This window comes from Diuraphis noxia, unplaced genomic scaffold (genome assembly GCF_037042655.1).
Source record: "Diuraphis noxia isolate RWA-SAM2 unplaced genomic scaffold, SU_Dnox_SAM2 contig0007, whole genome shotgun sequence".
Lineage (NCBI taxonomy): Eukaryota > Metazoa > Arthropoda > Insecta > Hemiptera > Aphididae > Diuraphis > Diuraphis noxia.
Genome location: NW_028301717.1, coordinates 949,261 through 975,015, shown reverse-complemented (window position 1 = coordinate 975,015; position 25,755 = coordinate 949,261). Strand labels below are relative to the sequence as shown.

The 25,755-nt window shown below is 31.9% G+C and overlaps 1 protein-coding gene, 1 long non-coding RNA gene and 1 pseudogene across 3 annotated transcripts in view; 2 read left to right on the top strand and 1 right to left on the bottom strand.

The window, feature by feature from the left end:
• LOC149054353 (uncharacterized) overlaps window positions 1–25,755 on the bottom strand; it is a 40,894-nt gene that overhangs the window by 10,830 nt on the left and 4,309 nt on the right. The window contains exons 3-4 of the long non-coding RNA XR_016192280.1: window positions 19,265–19,683; window positions 17,130–17,162 (exon numbers count right to left, since the gene is read on the bottom strand). This is a non-coding gene — a long non-coding RNA (uncharacterized LOC149054353). The remainder of the gene's footprint in view (window positions 1–17,129; window positions 17,163–19,264; window positions 19,684–25,755) is intronic.
• LOC149054355 (uncharacterized) lies at window positions 20,562–22,374 on the top strand. 2 transcript variants are annotated; one of them, XM_089230309.1, is made up of 3 exons: window positions 20,562–20,674; window positions 20,767–20,938; window positions 21,382–22,374. In XM_089230309.1, exons 2-3 carry the CDS (start codon window positions 20,786–20,788, stop codon window positions 22,372–22,374), a joined length of 1,146 nt encoding a protein of 381 aa, XP_089086435.1. In that variant the 5' UTR covers window positions 20,562–20,674; window positions 20,767–20,785. The 2 variants fall into 2 exon arrangements, with proteins under 2 accessions (XP_089086435.1, XP_089086434.1); XM_089230308.1 differs by lacking the exon at window positions 20,562–20,674 and having other exon boundaries at window positions 20,753–20,938.
• Window positions 22,485–23,734, top strand: LOC149054354 (uncharacterized; annotated as a pseudogene).

The window sequence follows — 25,755 nt, the reverse complement described above, 5'->3', positions numbered from 1 at the left end:
TCAAGCATTTTTATATATTTATTTTTTTTTCAATACCCTTGCATAAAATTATGTCTTTAACACCCTCTTCCGTGGCTTCAAATACTCGTGCACAGGCTCAGAAATCTCCTTCTACCTCTGACATTTTGAAGGCAATCAATTCGCTCCCTACTTCTCAATCATCGCAGTTTAGTGAACTTAAAAGTAGCATTTCGACACTCACTTCCCAAGTAGCAGATCTGGCTACTGAAAATGCTTCTTTCCGGGCTGAAATTGGTGTGCTCCGTTCAAGAATTGATGTTTTGGAATCACGTCCGGTCCTCTCTATTGATTCGTTTTCTGTGATTTTTCGTGAATCTACTAAACGAAGCAAAATCGAATTTAATGCAATTGCATATGGAGTGCCTGAATCCGCTGCCAACACTGCTGCTTTAAGATTTAATGATGATCTACGTACACTTAGCAATCTTTTTGAACAAATAAATATACCTGTACCCACCAATCTTAAGCTAATACGCCTAGGCAATAGTAATGCGAATAAACCGAGACCTTTGAAGGTAATCTGCCAATCCAAGGCCGATGCTTCTCATCTTATTTTAAATTTTAATTCACAAACGTGGAATTATTTATTACTAGAACCTGGTTTTCGTATTGTTCGGGACAAAACCACGCTTGAACGGGAACTTTTGCGTAAAGCTCATTCCGATCTGAAACGTAAAATTGAAAGTGGCTCTTCAGATTTTACTATTTCATATGTCAATGGTGTACCTTCAGTGATTAAAGCCAGTCCAAAAAACATGAACCCCAGAGGAGGAAGCAATCATCGACCGAGTTCCGCTCAGCATTTGCATTAGTTCCTGATTTCAACTCTGGTTTGCATGTTTATTGTAAAAATAATATTTTTTGTACCTTTTGCCGTTTTTCTCATTCTACCTTTAACTCATTTTTATCTAAATTTAATTAATATTAAAACTAACTTTTCTTCTATACCCTACCCTAAGTTTAATAGTTTTGATGTTATACCTAATATTGATCATTGTTTTAAAATTTACTACAAAAATGTACGTGGCCTTCGTAGTAAATTGTTTAATCTCCGAACTAATTTTATTTTATTATCTTATAATGCTTATATTCTTACTGAGACTTGGCTTTCTGATGACATCTCTAGTTCCGAATTATGTTTTGATGGGTATTTAATCTTTAGGTGTGACAGAAATGTACGTACAAGTAACTGTCGTCGAGGAGGAGGTTCATTAATTGCTGTCAAGAAAGAGCTAAGACCAACCTTAATTACGACTTCATTTGACACTTGTGAGCAAGTTTTTGTTCGCCTCACTCTAACCAGTGGTCTCTCTGTATTTTTAGTTGGAGTATATTTACCTCCTGGTACAAATTTGTCTGTGTATGAGAGTCATGTTGAGGCCTTAGACCGGGTATGGAGATCTTATAATTTTGATCTTGGTTTAGTATGTGGTGACTTCAATATGCCCAATGTTGAGTGGTCCGTCTGTGGTTCGGGTCTTGTCTATACAGGTAATATAACTGATAAGGTCCGTCTTGTGATCAAGTACCGTCAGGTATGGTGATCAGTTTAGTTTCCTTCACTTCGTCCAGAAGAACCAAATTCTCAATAACTCTGGATCTCTTCTTGACCTAATTTTCTCTAGTAATGAATCCACCTTAGTCCAGCAGGCTACAGATTTATTAGTTCCATGTGACATTTACCACCCAGCATTGTCTATTTCCTGTCCCTTTCCTGTCCCTTTCCTTCATTCCTTCCAATGCTTGATGCTCAACACACATATTATGTTTTTAAAAATGCTAACTACGAGAGGATTATTCATAGACGTGAGAGCTCAAGAGAGTTATAAGAATGGTTGAGATAATAATCAGAGATATAATAAAATACTATGTTACTTTCTTTTGGAGCATAATTTTTATTTTTCCCAGCTCTTATCAGTTCCTCGATTTCTTTTAAAGATTTAGAATGCCGTGATAAGTTTTCTAGACCAATGCTGTTATGACTCTCTGAAAAATTAAGCGCTTCAAAGAGGTCCTGAGAAATATTTGTTACTAAAAGATATCCTAGTCCTTCACTTTGTATAGAATTATAAAGATTTTGGCTGGAATTCCTAACAATTGTTTGCGATGGAAGGAGAATAATTTGTTTTGCATATAAAACACATTGTGGGTTTAATGTTATTTACCCTGTCCCATTAAGGATGATGTTGTGCGGATCCTCATTGTCACACTTAATAGCTACATTTTCACTTACAGATACGTACAACCATGTATTTGTAAATTCTAAGCAACTAAATAAAGAATTAGTAATTTTTACATATTGAACTTTACATACAGAAGAATTTTCCTTTAGACCTAAGAGAGAATTAACCCCACAGATTGTATTTGTTGAACTATACATGCACGTGATCTGCGAGCAATAAAAAGAAGTGTCGATGCGTTTACAATTTCCTAACAGCGATTCTGTTAGAGGGATAAAATATTCACGATTTGAGCTCAGTGCTAACACAGAAGGTACAGATGTAAAAATAGAATATGTCTGGCCCTGGTTTCGAACAGGGAATGGTATAAACCTATAACCCTTGTAGGAATTAGAACTGATTGAAGGGATCTTTTGTATAAGCGTGTTGTTTGCGAGTAAAATAGAAACTTGAGTAACCTGAATAAATTTTGTGATACTAAACTTCTCAAATGGGAAAGGTAAATTTAAGCCAATGGGAAGAGTTAATTGAATTTCTCGTAGGTGCTCTCGTAGATGAGCTTGTCCATGAATTGCAGAAGATTGCGTGAATTTTGTATTTCGATTGTCTTGTGTTTAGCTATGAGCTCGTTAACTAATTTTTTGGAGTATAGGAAGATGCAAAATCTTTTTTTTGAAATTCTGGAGACTGAGATTATATTTTTGGGTTCAACGATGTCCCCAATCTTTTAATGTTCGCGCATCGCGGTGCGCAATTCTTTGCGGCGACGACGACCTGCTCCTATCAACTCCCTCTTCATCCATACACCTCTCATTCCGTTAATTATGTGAGTTATTATAATTGCTATCTATGTATATTCTCTTTGTTTTCGTTTCTTCCGTGTATAATATTATTGGTCGGCTTTTTGTCATATGTAATTATTTATCATCATTGTTGTTTGGTCTTCGTGTTTTTGTTTATCACTCGTTTTTCAGCCAACGCCCTTTTTTTTATTATTATTATTTTTTTATTGTCAACGTCTTTTTATTGTTATCACTTATTATTCTAGTGGTCCGCTATTAAAGCGATCCTATTTAGTGTATTTTTGAGCCACTATTAAAGTGATCCGTGTTGATATGAGTGTTCCGCTAATATAGCGAGCACCAACGTTATTTACGTATTTAAATTATTTATTGTATTTTGTGGTGCACACGGTTGCCTTATTATTATTAATAAAATAGATTTATTCCGAGAGCCAAAGTCGTAAGTCATTCTTATTATTAATTTATTATTATCACTGTCGAACTTGTCGGCTGTATATTTTCACCATCGGAGTCGAGCGAATCAGAAAAGTAAGTCCGCCAGCATAGGTATGTTGTGTGAGAGGCCGCCCAGGTCGTCAAGTTCGGGATTTCTATTCCGTATATCTATTACTCTTCGTCAGCCATACGTGTCGATGCGTAAGACCGCCAGCAACTGCAAGTAGTTGTGTGAGAGGCCACTTAGGACATCTAGACCCCAGTTCAGCCCTGGAATGCCGTCGAATCAAGACACTAGCAGTATATACACTATATATTATATGTATACCTAGTACATTAAGTTGGTTTTTAAGTATTGTCCCCATGAATGTGAGCTCTGTGGTCATTTTAACAGACCGGACCGATCCCAGAGACCCCCTCCCATAACTAAACTGCATCATCCTACTTCCCGTGTTCCCGTGTTAGGGCTTTTACATCCTAGTGTCGTCGTCGCGTAAGGTGACGCGTCAATCGATTTGGCGTGTGTTGGGTGTGCTATGTACTGACGTCCCTTTTAGACCACTAAATATGCATGTCAACATAGATGTACTTACGTGTACCTTTATAACACCATTGCGCACTTTTTACCTTTTTTTTATCTTATAATTTTCAGTAATTTTATCATATCATCAAATTTAATAATAGAGCAAATAATAATTGAAATTTAGGACTATTGCGTTGGAGGTTACCAATTTTTTTGGTTTTAAACGTCACGGAGGCAACTCACCCATGATTCACGGTTGTAGGACTGATCACCTTCCAGCAACTCCGGGGAAAAAGAGAATCTACGTAGCAAGCAGCTAGAGCAGTCAGGACGGCAACCAGAGCAACCAGAGTTGACTTTTATAAATTTTGGCTTCAGCTTCATTTAATTTTGCTGTTGCAATTGTACTTAATTTATAATAGATCTCCTTAATTCGACTCGCGTACTTCACGACACACTGGTTTTCTTTCATACGCGCAAAATGTAACCCTTAAGTTATTGTTCTCTCAGATGACTTATGTTCAAAAGCTCCCTTTAAAATTGATTTTATACTATTCCATGTACTAGTCTCGCGGTATTTACATGCTTCCAAAGTATTTCCAGCTAACTTCGAATTTAATACCTTAACTAACAAATCCAATTTATCCTTATCTACTGCTTTTACTGCAATATCACAGGTATTAATAAATTCCGCGACATTATAGGCACCCGTATATACCGGTATAAGAGACGTAGTTTTATCAAAATCCATTTCAAGTGTAACGTTACTAACTTTTCTGATTCGTTTTTCCGCGATTAATTTCGTGTGTACTACCCTCGGATCAGATCGTGTTCCTCCACTTTTATATTGACTACTTGGTGTTTCAACTAAATCTGCCCAAGATATCCCTTTAGCTGTTCTTAAATACCTATCTTGGTCAGAATATTGTGGACTCAAGTATTCTATTGTTTTATTCAAATCGATTTACTCCTCGGTTTTCACTAGGTATATTTGTTTCAGCAACTACTGAGCTAGCACCACTTACCTCTCCTACTTGTACGCCTATGTCCATAGTACTATCGTTAATTATTTCCGTTAAATTCCCAGTCGGATTCTCTGACGTATCTCCCAAGTTTTTATTCATCAATATATATTTTATTCATTTAGTAAAGTTATTTAAATAAAATAATAAATTTATTTTTATATTCCTAAAAAAAAAGTTAAACTTATTTATTTATTTTGAAACTCTTAATATTATTTGCTTACTGATAGTAATTGTTATATTTATTACCCCGTACTCCAATATTCACTACGATTTACTTCTTACTAATTTATTTAATATAAAGCTTATTCTAGGGCCCCTAAGCTACTTTATTATACCTATATCCTTTTCTCAATTACTCTTTATTCAATATACTTTTTAGTATTTCTCTTTTTATTCAACTTACAGTTGTGCGCACATTTATTCCAAATATTTATTCAATTATTTATTTCTTCCTTTAAAACTCAATAATTTATATATATCAATAATTCTCAAAATCATAAAATTATGGTTTAACTACCATTTTAATAAACTCTCAATTACTTATTTATTTCATTTAATTCAATTAAATATCTCTTTTTTTCAATTCAATTTATTACATTACGCACGTAAATCCAATTATATATTTTCTCTATTATTTTCCTAAATTATATTATATTCGCTATTATATCTCAAAATTATTCTCATATAACATTTATTTAAATTCAATTTATACTCAATTATTCTCTTTATAACACTTTTATCGGTACATATACCTTTTTATATACTACCATTCATATACTCAAAATTTACAACTCACAATACTGTCACTGCTTGAGTTGCTTCTATCGTTGCTCTGGTTGCCGCCGTGACTGCTCTAGCTGCTTGCTACGTAGATTCTCTTTTTCCCCGGAGTTGCTGGAAGGTTAACAGTCCTACAACCGTGAATCATGGGTGAGTTGCCTCCGTGACGTTTAAACCAAAAAAATTGGTAACCTCCAACGCAAATAATCCTAAATTTCAATTATTATTTGCTCTATTATTAAATTTGATGATATGATAAAATTACTGAAAATTATAAGATAAATAAAAGGTAAAAAGAATCAGGCATTAATAATTTTTGTTAATGGGTTGCCAAAACATTTAAATCTTGTATTAAAAGCTAAGGATCCGAAGACCTTAGAGCAAGGGTCACCAATTAAAATTTTCCGCAGGCCACATTAAAAATTCAGAAAATTCTCGCGGGCCAATAAAAGAGGACACGAAATTTTGAGTTGTTACACGAAACAGCGGAACAACAGGAATAATGCAAATTTATCGGGAAACGCTCAGATGCCAACCTCGAGTGGGGTGAGATTGGTACATCAAATAATCGATGCAGAACCCTCACAGAACGACGTTTACGCATTTCAACGGCTATAATTCAAAATCATATAATATTGCAATCACCTAGTTTTAATACAGAAAATGTTCAATTACTATTAGACACGGGTAGCGATTTAAATTTAATAAAAATAAATAAATTAACTGGTAACACGATAATAAATGAAAATTAAAAAATGTATCCAAAGAGCATAAACGAATAAATAGTTCCTACAGTTGGACGCACAATAATTACATTAATAATAGATAAAAACGAATTTAAAACCTACTTTTTTGTGGTAGATAAACAGTTTCCGGTCGATAAAGACGGAATACTAGGACAGAAAATTCTGATAGAAAATAACGCTATAATAGATATCGCAAATAGTACATTAACAATAAAAGATAAAAATGACTTTAACGAAAATAAAATATGTTTTACATTAAGACCACGAACGAAAACAGTGGTTTGCATACCGATTGCAGATCCCGATATGGAAAATAAAAATATTTTAATAAATAAACAACAATTATCAGAGGATGTGTATTGCGCAAATATTTATAATACGGTTAAAAATGGCAAGGTTATAGTTAGTGTATTAAACATATCAGAAGTAACACAGGAAGTGAACATAGCTCAGATTAATAAAATATCATATGAATACAACGTGGATGCAGATAGTCACGAAATAAAAAATATAATTCATGATAATGCACGAGTAGATAAAATAAAAAGTCTTATTAGGAGCGACCATTTAAATACAGAGGAACGCGAAACTATAATAAAAATTTGTGAGCAATATGCCGATATATTTTATTTAGAGAACGATTATTTAACTACGACAACGGTGGCGGAACATGTAATCAAATTACCTGTTGACCAGGCCCCAGTTCATCGGGAGCCATATAGGTTACCACATGCGCAGTTACCTATAATTGAGGCAGAACTTGCCAAGATGGAAGAAAACGATATCATAGAACGGAGTATGAGTCCGTTTAACGCGCCACTATTATAAGTGAAAAAGAAAGCGGATGCTTCAGGGAAGGAAAAGTTTCGAGTAGTCATAGATTTCAGCGCGTTAAATAATGTTACCTTAAACGAATTCCACCCTTCACCGAATACTACAAAAATTCTAGAACAGCTAGGTCAATATCAGCTTTTCACTCTACTCGACCTTCGAGCGGGATACCATCAGGTTCCTTTAGCAAAAGATTCTAGAGAGCTTACGGCCTTCTCAACAGGTCAGGGTCAGTACTATTTTAAGCGATTATTGATGAGATTGGCGTCAGCACCCAGCACGTTCACACGTATGATAGCAAACGTTTTGTCAGGGCTAATCGGAGTAAAGTGTTTAGTTTATTTAGATGACATAATAATATACGAGAAAATCTTGAGTGACCATAACAATAAATTGATTAGCGTACTCGAAAGACTACGTATATGGTATACACAATCTAAAAATAGAACCAGATAAATGTGAGTTTCTCAAACGAGAATACCTGTTCCTAGGACATATCATTTCGGAACATAGAATTAAACCAGATTCAAAGAAAGTTACTGCAGTTCTAGATTTTCCAATACCAAATAATGTAAAACAAATAAAAAGTTTTCTAGGACTTAGCGGGTATTACCGGAAGTTTATAGAAAATTATAGTTCGATAGCTAGGCCGATGACTAGATTGTTGAAGAAAGACGCAAAGTTCGATTGGGACGATGATTGTCAACAAGCGTTTGATAAATTAAAAACATTACTTTGCTCAGAACCAATTTTGCAATACCCAGTCTTTACGAAGGAATTTATACTTACGACCGACGCGAGTGGGAAAGTGTTAGGTGCAATATTATTATCGCAAGGAAAGATAGGGAGTGATCTACCTATCTCGTACGCGTTTAGGACGTTGAACCAATCCGGAGCGAATTATTCAACAATGGAATTAGAATGTTTAGCAATTATATTCGGAGTAAAACATTTCAGACCATATCTCTACGGTAGAAAGTTCACTATTCTTACAGATCAACGATCGTTTTCCTGGTTGTTCAATTTAAAAGATCCTTTATCTAAATTAGCAAGGTGGAGAATCGAATTGGAACAATATACATATGAAATTAGGTATAAGCCAGGTGTACAAAACGCGAACGTAGACGCGTGGAGTCGCATGTATAATATTAAGGAAATAAAAAATGAAAGTTACGCAAACTTTATTGAAAAATCGGAAACTATGATAATAACTAATAAAAAGTGAAAGAGGTACCTGGTACACGATGAACTAATAGAGTCACCAAATGAATACCATAATAGTATCGGAAATAGAAAAATATTATAATTTTAGGTCAGGAATAAATTATGAACTAAAACAAAGATTCGGAATGGATAAAACGCTAAAATCGAATAAGGATATCGGGAGCGTTATAAAGTTTAAGACCGATTATGGGTATATAATATTTTTGATAACGAAAAGTAAACAAAAGCAATTAGCGACGTATGAAAATATGCATCTTGCATTATTGAATTTAAAATATTTCTGCGATGAACATTCACCAAATAAGTTAGCTATGAACCAGGTAGGGCGGAAAGACGGTTTGGATTGGGCAAAAGTTCGATCCATGAACGATAATTGTTTCGTAACACAAACATCGAGATAATAATTTTTAATAAATTAGAATACAATAAGGAGGAAAAATTAGTTATCTTTAAACAATTTCATGATTTCTTACTAGGAGGTCACGCAGGGATACATAGAACATATAAAAAAAATAAACGGCAATTTAACTGGCAAAATTTAAAGTAGGAAGTAATGGACTACATAAAATGTTGTGCGTCATGTCAAGCGAATAAGACTACGAACAAACATCATAGAAGTCCTATGGTGATCACTACCACGAGTTCTAAACCGTTCGAAAAATTATTCATGGACATTGTAGGACCATTAATAGAAACTGACTCAGGTTTCAAGTAAATACTTACTTTTCAAGATGTTTTAACGAAATATTCGTTAGACATTGTAAACTATGGATAGACCGTTTACGACTATGTCTGTTTACGCCGCCAGCACTTGCTTGAGCAGTTTGCTGAACGACTCGCGGAGTGTGGGGATAAATGACAATATTAAAAGAAATGTGGTATAAAGAGTATATAATGATCAATCGATTCGTAAACACAAAACATGTAATACGGAACAACGCCGAAGACGTCTCTTTCGGACGATTGTAATAATAATAATAATAATGATAATAATAATACCAACAAAATGATATACACTCTTGATCACCCTCTGGACACAATCTACGAATACGAAACAACAGGCAACCACATATTGGAATTACTTGAAAAAATCAAACCTTCACTTTTAACTGTTAAAGCTAAAAACCATATAACCCGGATAACAAACAAGCTCTTTAAATCAATGGATAATGAAGCCTCCATGGAAGCTTCTGAAGCTGATTCCGAAACTTACTGATACTTTCTTATTCATTCACACAACACACAACCATCACAAAAAGCTAGCAAAAAAACAATCCAAAAGACCCAATATCAAAAAAAAAAATAATACTTCTGATAATGACTAAAATAATTCAATGGAACCTTAATGGCTTCTTCAAGAAACAAGAAGAGCTCAAACTCATCATCCAAAACCACGACCCCCAAATTATATGCCTACAAGAAACAAATTTCAAAGACAACTTCACAGCTCACCTCAAAAATTATGAAGGATTCAGTAAAAATAGAATATTATCGGACAGAGCCAGCGGAGGAGCCACAATATATACAAAATCAAACATCCCAACCAAAAAAATAAAAATAAATAGTAATTTCGAAACAATAGCTGTATCCATAGAACTTAACGAAAAATTCTCTATATGCAACATTTACCTGCAAAATCAAACGGATTTCTCTCTACCGGATCTAGAAAACATTATACGCCAACTCCCTAAGCCCTTCATACTAGTAGGTGACTTTAACTCACATAATATAATTTGGGGCTCAAACTCCACCAACTCTAGAGGAAAAATTGTAGAAAAACTCATACAAAACGAAGACCTAGTACTTTTAAATGACTCAACTCCCACTCACATTAATTTTGGAAATGGCAACTTTTCTTGTATAGATCTTTCTCTAAGCTACAATCGCACAGAGACTGGAATGGGAAGTTTTACCAGAAATATATAGCAGCGACCACATTCCAATCAAAATTAAAATATCACATAGGCAAGTAAATATTAATCATTCAAATAAACATAGGTGGAATTTAAAAAACCCAAATTGGAACCTATATGCCGACCTACTAGAAGAAGAAACCATTAAGATTGTTGACCACAACATCACTGATATAGAAGAGACAACCCTAACCTTCACAAACCTCATAACTGACAGTGCAAACATAACAATAGGCACAACTAATCAAACAAACAAACCCAGAGTACCCTGGTGGAATGAAAAAATAAAAGAAGCAATATCTAATAAAAATAAAGCACTATCAAATTTCAAAAAAAAATAAAACCCCCGAAAATCTTATCGATCTCAAAAGACTCAGAGCCAAAAGCAAATTCCTCATAAAAAACAGTAAAAAAGAATCATGGAACATATACACATCTACCATAAATGGAAAAACGAGCCCATCACAAGTATGGGGAAAAATAAAATCATTAAAAGGCTTATCACGTCACAACGACATAGTTATCAAAGTCAATCAGCGAACCATAACTGACCAAACAGTAGTAGCAGATACAATAGGAACCTTCTTTCATGAAAACTTTAGCGACAAACTATACGAAGAAAAATTTATAAACGAAATTAAGATCCCTAATGAGTTCTCACAAATCATGTCATCCGTCGAACCAAACAACCCAGACCAGATAAACCTAAATCTAAAAATCACAATGGATGAGTTAGAACATACTCTGAGTTTATGCAACAGTAAAAGTCCGGGCCCAGACACAATCCCTTATAGCTTCTTACATAACATGGGCTCTTCGTCAAAGCAACACCTACTCAACATTTACAATCACATATGGAAAAAAGGGCAGATCTCCGTTAAATGGAAAATGGCCAATATAATTCCCATCTTAAAACCAGGAAAAGACAAACTTCACCTGAAGGTTACAGGCCTATATCCCTCCTTAACACGATGGCTAAAATATTAGAAAACATAGTCAACACTCGACTGATTTGGTTCCTGGAAAAAGCAAAAATTCTATCTGACCTGCAAAGTGGCTTCCGCAAACACAGATCCACTATCGACAGCCTTACGATCATCAAGTCAGAAGTACACGACGCACTCAACTCAAATTAGTACCTCGGTTTGATAAGCATTGACATCGCCAAAGCCTATGACTCGGTATGGAGACATAGAGTACTACAAATACTCTCAAAAATACTAACAAACGGCAACATGTTTAACTACATAAAATGCTACCTTAACTCAAGACAATTCTCAATCTCTCTTTCAAATGCCCAATCAAAAAATTACTCCCAGCAAAATGGAATTCCTCAAGGTTCGTCATTATCGGTCACCCTTTTTCTTTTAGCAATAAACGACATAACTAACACCATAACATTTCCTGTAAAGGCCAACCTTTTCGCCGACGACTTCAATTTCTGGTGCAAAAGCTCTAATCTAAAAACAGTACAACACTTCCTACAAGATACAACAAACAACATCGCAAAATGGTCAACACTCACTGGTTTCAAAATCTCCAGCCTTAAATCGCAATGCATTATATTCTCCAACAAAAGAGGCCAAAAGCACATCAACGTCCAGTTAAATGACATCCTCATCCCAAACGTAAACACAATTAAAATACTCGGAGTTTATTTCGACAAAAAAATCAACTGGTTACAACACCTTAAACAACTCAAGATATCATTGTCAAGAAATCTCAACATCATGAAAATGATAAGCCACACCACATGGGGAGGAGACGAAGAAACACTCATAAAAATTCACAGACAGCTCATCAGAGCAAAAATGGATTACGGTGCAACAATCTATCAATCAGCCAAATCTCACCACAAAAGAATAATAGACTCTACTATAAACTCCAGCTTAAGATTCGCCATTGGAGCTTTCCGATCTAGTCCCATAGAAAGCATTCGTAACCTAGCACTTGAACCCCCTACTGAGCTTAGACACTTAGAAAAATCACTACTCTACGCTGCCAGCATCACAAGAAACTCTGGCAATCCAGCAAACAAATGCATTTCAGAAATTACCGATTACGCTAAAGTCCATGGTATAGAATTCAACGCGATAACGAAAGTTCAACCCCTCAGATTCCCCCCATGGGCCTTCAATATTGATATAAACCTGGATTTAACTAAATTCAAAAAAGAGCTCACTTCCTCTACGATTTACAAAAATCACTTAAACGAAATTCTCCAAGATCATAAAAATGCAAATTATTATTACACTGACGCTTCTAAATCTAGAAAGGGCGTGGGAATCGCAATTACTAACCATGACCTCTCCATCAGATTCAAACTCCCCGAAAGCTGTTCTATATACACGGCAGAAGCCATAGCAATACTCAAAACAGTAGACCACATATTACTTAATCACGATCATGGAAACCCCCACAAAAGCAATTTAATCCTGTCCGACTCACTTTCCACACTCATGAGCCTCAAAAACCCCTACAACGCTACAGATATAGCAAAACTTATACTTCAAAAAACTAGACTAGCATATCAGACAGGAATCAAAATTTCACTAGTATGGATCCCGGGGCACAGCAACATAGAGGGCAATGAAAAATTGAAAAGGCAGATCAAGAAGCCAAGAAAGCAGCAGAGCACAGTGATATACCCTTATTAAATATTACTACATTCGATGACACTAAAAACCAAATTAAAGAACTAACTAAAATAAAATGGCAAGCACACTGGTTCGGACAAGCCACTAAATTGAGAAAAATCAAAAACACCATATTCAGTTGGCCCAATCTCCTCACAAAACGAAGAGAAAGAGTTATCATTAACAGACTTCGTATCGGGCATACTCGGCTAACCCACGGCTACCTCATGACAAAAGACGAAAAACCTAACTGCACAACATGTGGCACCGAACTAACAGTTCATCATATCCTCACAGAATGCCGACAATACACAGAGGCACTCGATCAGCTGAACATCCCAACCACCTTAGATGCAGCCCTCGGTCCAAATGCAGACTCCACATTCAAAATTTTGTCTTTTTTAAGAAAATATGAATTGTACGACTTAATTTAAAATTATTATATTTAAAATACCAAAAAAATGTAATCAATAATGTAAAGTTTAAGACTAATGGCCGTTGTCGCCGATGTCCTTTTGATCAATAAAAAAAAAAAAAAAAAAAAAATGAGATAGCATAAACTATAAAGGGCACAATAAGTGCGCAATATGCAAATTAATACAAATACAAAAATAAACAATAATAGGTAATATCAACGATACCGCTGGTCACAACTGAACGCGGAATCCCACGACGATGATAGATGTCGTTAATACGAATGGTCTGCGCGATCCCGCGAAGTTGCCAAATTATATTGTAAACAGCTCGGCGATGGTGAGTCCGTTGACCTCTTGAGTTACATGTCTCATACAGTCATACACCAGTCACACGAGCACTTCGCGGCTTAGTAGGAGTATATATGCACACGAAAATGCGAGCACATGTAGTTACGTGCGACGGATGATGTTGGGGAATCAAACCCGCATACAAAATAATAAACAATACAAACCGCCGATCGATGCAACTATAATAGCCAATAGGTAATATAATACGAATTATGAGGCCATCGACATACGGCACACGCTGCGATCGACAAAACGCACACAGTGAAACATAGAATTGTCAGTCGACACACGACGACAACGTGGTACCAAAAAAAAGGCGCACGACACCGGGTCACGGCAACTGTACCGGACGACGGTGGTGAATAAAGAGAGCGAGCCGCTGGAGAACCGGTGGTCAGCGATGCCGGTCGCCAAAAGCTCCGCGCAAGCGCACTTCGACATCGGACAGCCAACGGGGTGACACGACAAGTGTCCAAACGGTCACACTGTTGGCCACGAGCGCGGCTCAAGTTCAAACAATGTCCATATGTTTGGATTGACAAAGAACAACGGCAGAATACCGGATGGTATAAAATTGGAATATATATATACACTTGAAACGTATAAATTGTATGGTTAAGAGAATTATATTATAGGGACAACATAATTAGAGGAACTACGAGTATATTAATATTGTTATAAAAGAAAAAAAAATGGAAAAAAAAAATAATGTAAACTATGGTTATGGGAAAATTATATAAATCATATAAATAAATAATTAATGTAATCCACAAATACATATATATATATATATATATATATATATGTATTATTAACAAAATCATTATTATTATATAAATAAACACAAGAGACGAAAATGTATTACTAGTTACTACTGTAACTACTAATAAAAATATATTATATTATATAAAACATTAATGTTATTGTAATATAATCATTGTAAATGCGATAAGCATATATATATATATATAAACATTATATCATAAAATGTAAACCATTAATAATCATTGTATGTAACACTAAGAAACTATGAAATTGTAAAACATATGGCGTTTGAAATTGTACACTAGTTAAAACTTGTAAATTTAAAAATTTAAAGTAACTGTTGTAATACTAATTAAAGATTTCTGTCTTGAGGACAGAAACCTTTTTTTAGGAGGGAGGTGCTATGTACTGACGTCCCGTTTAACCACTAAGTATGCATGTCAACATAGATGTACTTACTTATAGGTGTACCTTGGGAATAGGATTGCCAAACTAAGAGTACTCAAAGAGTACTTATAGTACGACATTGTAGTAATGACAGGACCACACGGAGATCGTTATTTAGATAACCTAATAAGGGCATCGGTTTATGGAGATTAGCGAATAACAGGATGTGAACCGAACAGCCATATGAGCGTGGGATGCTACGGTATCCTAGTGATACGCACGTACGCATTTGCACGATTCGACCATAGACACATACTTATGTTATCGATAGTAGAGGAAACGCAGAAAGTAGGACTATATAGGAGAGCCCCGCATAGACCAAAATCAGACGTGAGCACCAGAGTCAGTGCAAGCACCTTCACATCAGACACCAGTCCAAATTTAATCATGTGGTATCAATATTTTTCAATAAAATTCTTCTTGTTCAAATAATAGTGTTCTATTCACATCGCAATCAAATAAATATATAATCAATAATCACAAATCAAGTTGTTATACTTATTTCGCTCAACCCATCTACCTCAACACAAGTCGTTCGTGCTCCAGTATGCTGGGACGCTACAGGTGACCTATCGACGTTATTAGTAGGGCCATCAGCCGGTGTACCGTAAAAAAATATATCACCGTGCTTTCGGGCTTACCGAGTTTCCGAGCTATCCGTCGTGTTTTTTTGCTTTTGGTCGTCCGCCCGTAGTGGGGCGCAATCAGTATTCTATTTGAGAAACTTCATCTATTGCTTCGAATACAATGGCTTGTTCTTTTTTGAATATGAGCTGTTGCCTAATGTTTCGGTGAATGTTATTGTTGGATTAAAGCTGGTAGTGGTAGGAGATGGTTGGAGCTGTTGTTTCTGTTGGCTAGATGATATCGTATTATTTTTTATTGTATTGGTTGTAGCTTTTGAATTTTGAGACGGATTGCCATTTGAGTGTGGAATTTTTGAGATAGTAACCTGTAGTTTGTTAGAAGTTGTTCTAGTAGGTGGGGAAGTGTGCTTTGGTGAAGCAGAGGTTCCTTGGATAGGAAGGGGCGTACGATGAGTAAAACTCATTTTTTGCGAAGGTGTGAAGATATAATTACGTTATATTAATTCCTTACCTTGACCCGTACATGTTGGTTTTATTTGTGGAAAAATCGGATAAACCGTTGTGATATAAAGGAGTGATTCTTTTATCAAACAACACTCATTATTTAAAAAAGTATTGACTTTTTCAAAATATTTTTTTACATAGTTTCAAGTTGTTAAAAAACCAACGCTTTTATTAAAAAATTATATTTTTAAATATTTTTTATCCTTATCATTTTTTAAGTTTTTTACTTTTTTGAATGGCAACATTGTTTTTTAATTTCATATTCCAAAGCAGAATATTTTTCTAAAAATTTTGATACATAAAAATCGAATTTAGGACGAGTAGTTTATGAGTTATAAGTATTTAAAATTTAGACAAGCGGAGTAGTGGACAAACATTTTGCGGAGTAACCCCGTATCACTCCACTCTGCCAGACTAAACTTTAAATACCTATAACTCATAAACTACTAGAGCTAAATTCGAAATTTTAACGTAATAATAAATAAAAAAATAGCTTTATTAATTTATGAAATTTTACGTTAAGTATAGGTTAACATTTGAAAATCAAAAGTTGATAGTGGCTTATCTAATAAATATAAGGGTGAAAAATATAAAAAAATAAACAATTCAAGAACAGTATAAATCTACAATTTTGAAAAAAAAATTTGAAAAAAGTCAATACTTTTTTAAATAATGAGTGTTGTTTGATAAAAGAATCACCCTGTAGATAACGCACTAAACTTTATTTATTATTATACATGACTGTCACTATCGGAGTGTGCCACGGGACTGTTAAAATATTTTTGTATTTAATATAAATATAAAAAATTCTAACAATATATTCATATTTTATGAACAGTTATTATATGTTTGATATTGAAAATTTAGACACTACATTATTACTTTAATATAGGTAGTATATTTTAAAATTAATTTTAATTTTTAATACACACAAATTATACATACCTTTAATATAATTCATATATCTGATTGCAAGACCTGTAAAAATAAACTTGTGACAAATTATAATTGTTTTTGGTAGATCTTAAAATCTATACATTTTACATCATATACGTCGGTAACTCTTTACGTTTTTATAAGGGATTCAGCTTTTTATTCATCAGATGAAACATTTTTATTGAATCACCATATTTATTCGAAATCTTCAAAACTTATCATAATTATGTTACTGGTACGAGTAGTTCGGGTATTACGGAATATTGGTTCCCGATAAAAATTATTTATCATTATACAAATGTTCGAATACAATCCATATGTAGAAATCGATTTTCATATGACATTTTATTGGTTTTATGTCTTGGAAAGAATAAATATTATATTATATCTAATAGATTGGTGAAAATGGAATGTTTATTTGTGAAAATAATGAATAATTGAATGAAAGCCAAATTTGAACTTAATTGTTTTTAAATGTGTGTTGTAAATTCATACCACATAAAAAAAGAAATAAAAATATATTCTTTATTCCAAACAACCGATTTATTATGATACCATATTATTGTTGATGTCATTATTTTATTATTATTAGCATTTATAAATACGTAAGTAAATAAATAGCGTATTATGTATATGTTACGGGTAAAGTACAAAATATGGTTAGTGTTCACATTATCCGGGTAATGTGTACACTACCTCTACCTATTGGATAAAGTAAAAATACTATTTATAAAACGTTTATTTCGTACTTTACTCGGGTATTTTACACATTATCTACGACTAAGTGGGTAAAGTACTTTGATAAAATGTATACGATAAAATAACGATTGTGGATAAATGTTTATGAAGAAACACACGCAATAATATTTAGTACGGTGCTAGTTCGTCTTAATACACGCGTCGTACATATAATAGGTTTTTAAAATGACTTCACGCGAAAAATTTTAAGAGTGTTTTTATAAAATAGTTAATGAAAAAAATAATAATTCAGTTTATTTATCGGCAGTTAAGTATAACGAAATAGTTTCGGAAATTAAAAATGTGAGATCAAGTGGAATAAAAGGTATAAATAGTATAAAAGGTGTAAATATAAAATGATATATTCCATATCGAATATTGAAAAGATACGACCTCATTACTATTGGAGAAGAAGATAAATTAATATTGCCGTTGTTGGAAGGTAATACAAACATTTTGTACTATATTACTAATGAAAATATCTATGATGTGCTACACGATGTACATTTGAGTATTGGGCATGGTGGAAAACACCGCATGAATGCTGAAGTTAAAAAAAAGTATAAAAATATTCTGTAATATTTTGGAATACTTTGTAATTCTAAATGTCATCCAAACTCAAATTGTTCTTATAAATAATTGTATTTCGCTTTTAAATTTTAATTAAGTAAATAGTAGAATTGTTCAAATATATAATTTATAGTTTAATAGTACCTAATAATAATAAATAATTTTTTTTTGAATTAGTATAATTTGGTTTTTGGTACTAGAAAGACTTTGTATAATCTTACCATTTTAAGTGTTTGATGCGTTGGTCATGTTGTACCGAAGTTATAAGTTTACGATTATAGTTATACGAATTCATTATCCACAGCACACCGGATAATGTATAAATTGATTGGATACTACATATTTAAGGTGGATAATGTATACATTACACTGTACGTATGGATGAGGTTCACATTACCCGCGTAATATGTACACTAAGCGTTTTTGTACTTCACCCGTAACATAATATATAAAATATAAATATTCCAATACTTTTAACCATATTTATTTATTTAAATTATTTACGAGCATTAATCATTGAATTCAAATATAACTATTGTACAGCAGAGCGTTACCCATTTGTTTATCTTTTTTTTTTTATAATTCAAAATTTTATAATATAACTTTATTGTTTGTACGATGTTTTCTTTACACGAATGTCTATTTTAACTTTTAGATTTCATATAATTTTAAAGTGTTTATTGGTTTTCAATAAATTTAAAATATTTAAATGAATCATTCTCTATAGAATTTTAATAACTTGTTTTAATAATTTTTTGTGGTGGTAAATTCAGAAAAATCGTTATAAATACATTTACACAAAATTAAAACCTAATGTAGTATCGATAAGTACAAACCTTTTAATAAAATAGCTAAAAAAACAGAAAAACAATAATAATTCGTTATTTATGGGATATTATTAATGCAACTACCATGGACGTACAATGTAATCTTAAATACAGAATGATAGAAATAAACGCTTTTAAAATATTAAGTTAATTATAATAATTTGAAATTGATTGAAATGTTGATCAATACTAAATTTGAAAATGTTTGTTTATTTTTAAAGTTTATGAACACAGAGTAACCATATTATATAAAAAGAAATATATAATAAAATAACGGATTCATACATGTAACGATACTTGACGAAAAATTAAAAATTTAAGAAAGGTGGTCATTACAAAAGCTATGAGACGCGAATCCCATAAATTTAATTTTCAAAATTAATCACATTAATAAAAAAATAAATAAAAATTTTACGTACACATTTTATCTAGAAATAAATTATAACAAACATAATAATATTTAGTAGGTAAATTATATTATACTTACAATAATTCACATTTCACAGTACTTGCATGTAAAAAATATACTAATGCCCTTATTCTACAAACATTTAATTACGTGCAAATTTATAACGATCTATCGATGGGAGTCAATCGTTAGCGAGATTTAACATTTTTAAGATGTCAGAACATTTAATATAAGATTATCAATAGGTTATTATAGCAATTAAAAAAATATAGTTAAAATTCCTAGTGCATGATATTATATTTTTTCTATCGCTCATAATAGATTGGTAGATGAATTACGAAGCCCATAATTAATTATGCGTTTGAGTTAAGTATATACCTATGGAAGATACATTGCATTTGACTAAAGTGTATGTCATTGTTTTTACTTTAAGTGAGTATAATACTAATTTATAATTGCAATTTAAATTATGTATTTTACGGTGGTAAGTCTATCAGTTTGGTAGATTATTAAGTTACCTATAATGATATCTACAAATGCAATACATTATAGATTTGAAAACAAATAGTTTGGTTTACAGAGTTTTACTCTAGGAGAAACAAAAATAACCTGAGCTCACAGTAGTGTGCTGGCCAAGTTCTTACAATATTAGTGTTCGATCCTTTTGTCCAAAATTGATTACCGCCGGTCTTGGACATGGGTATGATTAGAGTGCCTTGATAGAGAGAGTGTGGCCATACGGAGTATTGCTATGATTGGACGAAATATTTTACCGCCATTAGTTGGCTACTTTTATTTTTGATAAGATGCTTTTACATACACAATCATAAGTTTTTTAAATTAAAAACAATTTACTATATGTATTTAATTGTTATTATTTGTTAAATCGTTTGAGTATAATAATTTTCGAAGTTTGCTTTAATTTTTGTAAGTATAATTTTCAGTATACCTGTATGTTAACCATAAATTATCAACTACAGGCAATCAACCTATCTGATACCGTGTAATATGTAGGTATTTATAAAATAAAATAATAATATATATAATAAAATTATTTAGTGTATTAAATAAAATAATATACACTTTATAATATGCACTATAGTTTAATTACAATTCGAAAAATGCCTGGGTGTGCAGCTGTTGGATGCACAAATTCAAATAAAAAAGGATTTCTAATGAAACATTTTCCTAAAGATGCTGCCAGAAAGAAAATGTGGCTGGTAAAAATGAAGAGGGATAATTGGGTACCAACAAATTACTCATGCTTGTGTGAAGTAAGTAGACTACCTAGGTATATTTAAATAACTAATTATAGTTAATTTTAAAAAGTTTAATATAGGTAGGTATACCTATGTATTTATTATTCAATGTGTATTTACCAGAATATATTTTGTGCATAGCAAGTAGGTACCAGGTACCTACTAAATTTTAGCAATTATTTTATATTTCATTTAATCATTTAACTTGCCATGTTTCCAAATATATTTATTTTAACCAAAATAAATAAATAAAATAAATACCTACTAAACTTACAAAAAATTTAGTTACAGAAAAAAAATAGGTAGTTTACATATTAAGTAGGCTGTAAAAAATATTGATTGTCTGTTTAACTTAATATTTATTGATATTTTATTTTGCAGTTACCTATCTCATAAGTAATACATATAATTAAGTTAATTTTTAAAAATAAAACTACATATTCATTAATGATTTTAAGGTTCACTTTGAAGATCAAATGTGGGAAAAAACAAGAGAAGATGGTAGCAAACGGCTAAAATGTGACGCAGTGCCTACTCAGTTTTCTTTTACCAAAGAATTACCAAAAAGAAAACCCCCTACAGTAAGGAAAATAAAATCTCCCTCGAAGAAAAATATCCCCAAAGAAAATGCATTAGAAAATATACAAAATCAGTATACATCAGATAACATAACTATAATTGAGGAAGACCAGGTAACCCAAAGTAAAATTAGTTATGAAAGTATGTTAAAGAAAATGGTTAATTATGAACGACAGTATAAAAATTCTGTTGCAAAGATGAATATATTTAAAAATCGCCTTCAATATGTGACTAAAAAATTAGAAATGTATGAAAATAACACTGTAATCCTAAATTCTGTCTTCAATAGTGATCAAATTAAAGCGTTGAATAGGAAATCAACAAAATTTATGAAATGGTCAAACTGCACAATTACAAAGGCATTAAAACTTAAATTTAGCTGTGATAACAATGGCTATAAAGAATTAATTAAACAAAAAAATCCATTGCCATCTTTAAGAACATTGCGAAGAAGAATTCAAAATATAAAGTTTGAACCAGGAATTTTACATGAAGTTTTTAAATTTTTGAAAATAAAAATTCAAACATTTAAAAATGATCATGAAAAAGAGTGTGTCTTAATAATGGATGAAATGGCTATAACACCATCAAATTTATTTGATGTGTCTTCAAATAAAAACATAGGACAAGTAACTTTACCACATCATGAAGGAACAGCCACGAGTGTTTTGGTTTTTATGCTTGGTGGTATAAGTACAAGATGGAAGCAAACAGTAGCATATTTTTTTACCGGAAAGTCTGTTAATGGCAATGTTTATCATGATATTGTAGTTGATATAATTTCCGAAACAGAGTCTATAGGATTGAATGTTGTTGCTCTTATATCGGATATGGGGCCTAGTAACCAAAGTTGTGGAGGAAATGGAATATAACTGCTGGGCGTCTCTGTAAATTGTCAAACTTTCTACCTCATCCCCTTGATGACAATAGGAAATTGTTTGTTATTCCAGATGTTCCTCATCTTTTTAAGAATATTAAGAATATGTTAATAATTAATAAAGAAATATTTATTAGCAATAAAATACAGCAACTTTACAATCTTCCTACAAATAAAATTTCTTCAAATCATATTGAAGATGTTATTAAGTATCAAGAAAAATTAGATTTCTTATTAGTTCCTAAACTGTCTGAACAAGATTTGATGCCAAACCATTTTCAAAAAATGAAGGTTGGAAAATCGACAAATGTAATAAATCATGACGTATATACTGCCTTAAGATTCTTGTCTGAAGAATTAAATAAGCCAGAATATCTTACAACTGCCTGGTTTATTAACTTAGTAGATAGATGGTTTTCTTTGATGACGTCGAGACATCCAGTTTTAGCTTTAAGTAAATTGAAACCAGACATTTATGAAGAAACCATTCAATTTTTAAATAGTTTTATAAATATTATGACAGATTTAGAAGTAGGACATAAAAGAATGTGGAAACCGTCTCAAACTGGTTCCATACTAGCAACAAAATCAATTTTAGATATTCAAAAAATTTACTTGATTGATAAAGGATTTAAATTTCTCTTGACTTCAAGATTTACTCAGGATTGCCTTGAAAATCTATTTAGTGTTCTAAGATCAAAGAATATAGTTCCTAATGCATTGCAAGTGAAAAATAATTTGAAATTGTTATCTGTATCTCAATATTTAAAGGAAGTATCAACAGGGAGTTATGAGGAAGATGACAGAACATATTTATCAGGATTTTTGGACACTTTAGACACTAAACCAATTGAAAATCAATTACAAAACATTCAGCTGCCATCAGAAACAAATGAACCTGATATCAAACTTTGCAATGGTGAGTTAAACTCTCTTTACAATGTATGCGGCTATTTAATATTTAGCATTAAAAAAAAAATAAAAATTTGTGCTGCTTGCTTGAGTTCAGTGGGCTCCAAAAATAGCATTAATGCTGCTTTTGCAAAGTTATCTAAACTTAAACGCTATAAAAAAGGATGCTTGTTTTTTTGTAACGAAATTACATTTAATTATTTTTTGGCCATGGAAAATATTTTCAGAAAATATTATCATACTGTGAAAAACCAAAATTGTAACATCAAAACATTTTTCATTGAACAAATGAAAAAAATTGAAATTCAACACATTCCAGATTGTCATAACTTAAAGAATACTATTATATCTAGATTTGTTCTTTTTCGCTTAAAAATAGCCGGGAAAAAAAACTTAAGCTTCTTAATAAATATGGTAGCAAATCTATTGCTTTCCATACATAAAAAATTATTATTTTTAAATTGAATTTCAAATAGATATTATTTTATTTAGAAGTATTTTTTTTTTAATACATCTAAGTTTATAGATTTTATCTTAAGGTTTATGCTTTTGTGATTAAAAATTATACTTATACTTATTGCACTGTTTTTTATTCTGATTTGCGATTGGCTATTATACTATTATATTCCTATTAGACATGTTGTTTTGTTTTGCTTTTTGAAAGAATTTAATGCAACTAATTAATAGTGCTTTCAAGCTAGAAATATTAGGTATGTATAATTTGATAATATAATTTATATACATTGGTTTGGGTATAAAGTATTATTTTAATTTTCAGATGTCCAATTACTGAATAATGTTATTACAGTGCCTTGAAAGAATCTCCAATTATAGTTTTTAATTTTTAGTAAATAAATAACTAATCCTACACATATTTTGAGTGAAATAGATTAGCTATTTAAACCATATTTACCATTTACCAGTATAAATAGTTATTATTTTTAAAATATAATTTAACAGAGAATATTTTTTAGATATTATATTACTTGGTAATTTTTAACTGTTTTATTTAAAATAAATATTCTATACTTTTAGAATAGGTATAATAAAAAGTAGGTACGTGTCCTATAACATGTTATTAATTAAGATTATATTATAAATCTTAAATTAATATTTGAGTCTGAGAAGAAATGAGAAATTGAGAACAATTTGAATGAAAAGTTTTCATTGAAAACTACAAAATAATACGTAAAATCTTATAATATTAATAACTGATATACACCGAAATATTTGTTTAGCCAACTAATGGCGGCCTAATCTCTTATCGTTTGTTATCGCTCCGTATGGCCACACTCTCTCTATCAAGGCACTCTACGTCTTACAAGTGCATGCATTTTACGCTCAGCAGAACATGTGTAGCTCTGTTAGATTTGAAATTATAGTGAATTGACCTCTTGTAGAATTTAAAAGTAAGAGTAATATTTAGACTACCTCATAGATTTTTTTTTTTACTTTATATTGATTTTGAACAGGTTATAAGTATTTTAAGATGTACTAATAATTTAAAATTTAAAAATATATTATAACTCGCTTCAAAATTATAGTAAAGAGACCATGAATTAGTCTAAATAATAATCTTACCTTTAAATTTTATAAGAGGGCAATTTACTCTATTTTTAAACTAACGGAGCTACGGAGCTAAAAGTTATTTTCTGAGCGTAAAATTATCGATAAAAAGCACTTGTAAGACGGAGAAAACACATGTGGTATAACGTCTTCTTAAGAAGAATGGTTCTAAAAACAGGATTATAATCTTTTTAAAACTATGGTGGATTGGTGGAGACGCAGTGCGCAAATAGTTCTGGCAGCGTCGCGACGATAACACAAAAAGGAAAAGAGTTCTGAAACAAGAAGTGACAATGAATCCGACGAAAAATGGTTTGTGAAATTTGACCTCGTTAATAAACAAAAATGTATAAAACACCTGGCGCAAAAAACGTTGGATAGAAAAAAAAAATAGAAAAAGCGGGTAAGTGGGTATCGCTCTGCTGTACATAATTGGTGGTGGGGTGGACCTCTGACTAGGCTATGTTAAATTTGCATGCAATGATAGGTATCATTGTATACGAAAAACGATTCTGAACGGAGACGGTTTATCTGTCTAGGATATATAAAATCTTAGATTTAAAAAGAAAATTTTGTATAAATTTCTAGCTTAAAATAATTTGCGAATTTTCGTGATTTTTACGTGTTGTCAAAATTAAAATTTAAATGCTTGTAAAAAAAAAATGTGACTATGCATTTCTTTTATTTTTTAACTACTAATGTAAAAATATTTTAGGAAACCTTGTATTAAATTTTCAAATCTTAGATATAAAAGGAAATTTTTCATGAATTTCTAGGATAAAATAATTTACGAATTTTCGTGATTTTTACGTAGGTTGTCAAAATTAAAATTTGAATGCATGTAAATAAAAAATGTGGCCATGTATTTCTTTTATTTTTTAACTGCTATTGTAAAAAT

Excerpts from the sequence above, each read along its gene's own strand:
- LOC149054355 (XM_089230308.1), top strand. The coding sequence starts at position 20,756 with ATGCACTATAGTTTAATTACAATTCGAAAAATGCCTGGGTGTGCAGCT. Across the intron at positions 20,939-21,381 it reads ATTACTCATGCTTGTGTGAA|GTTCACTTTGAAGATCAAAT; the intron begins GTAAGTAGACTA and ends AATGATTTTAAG.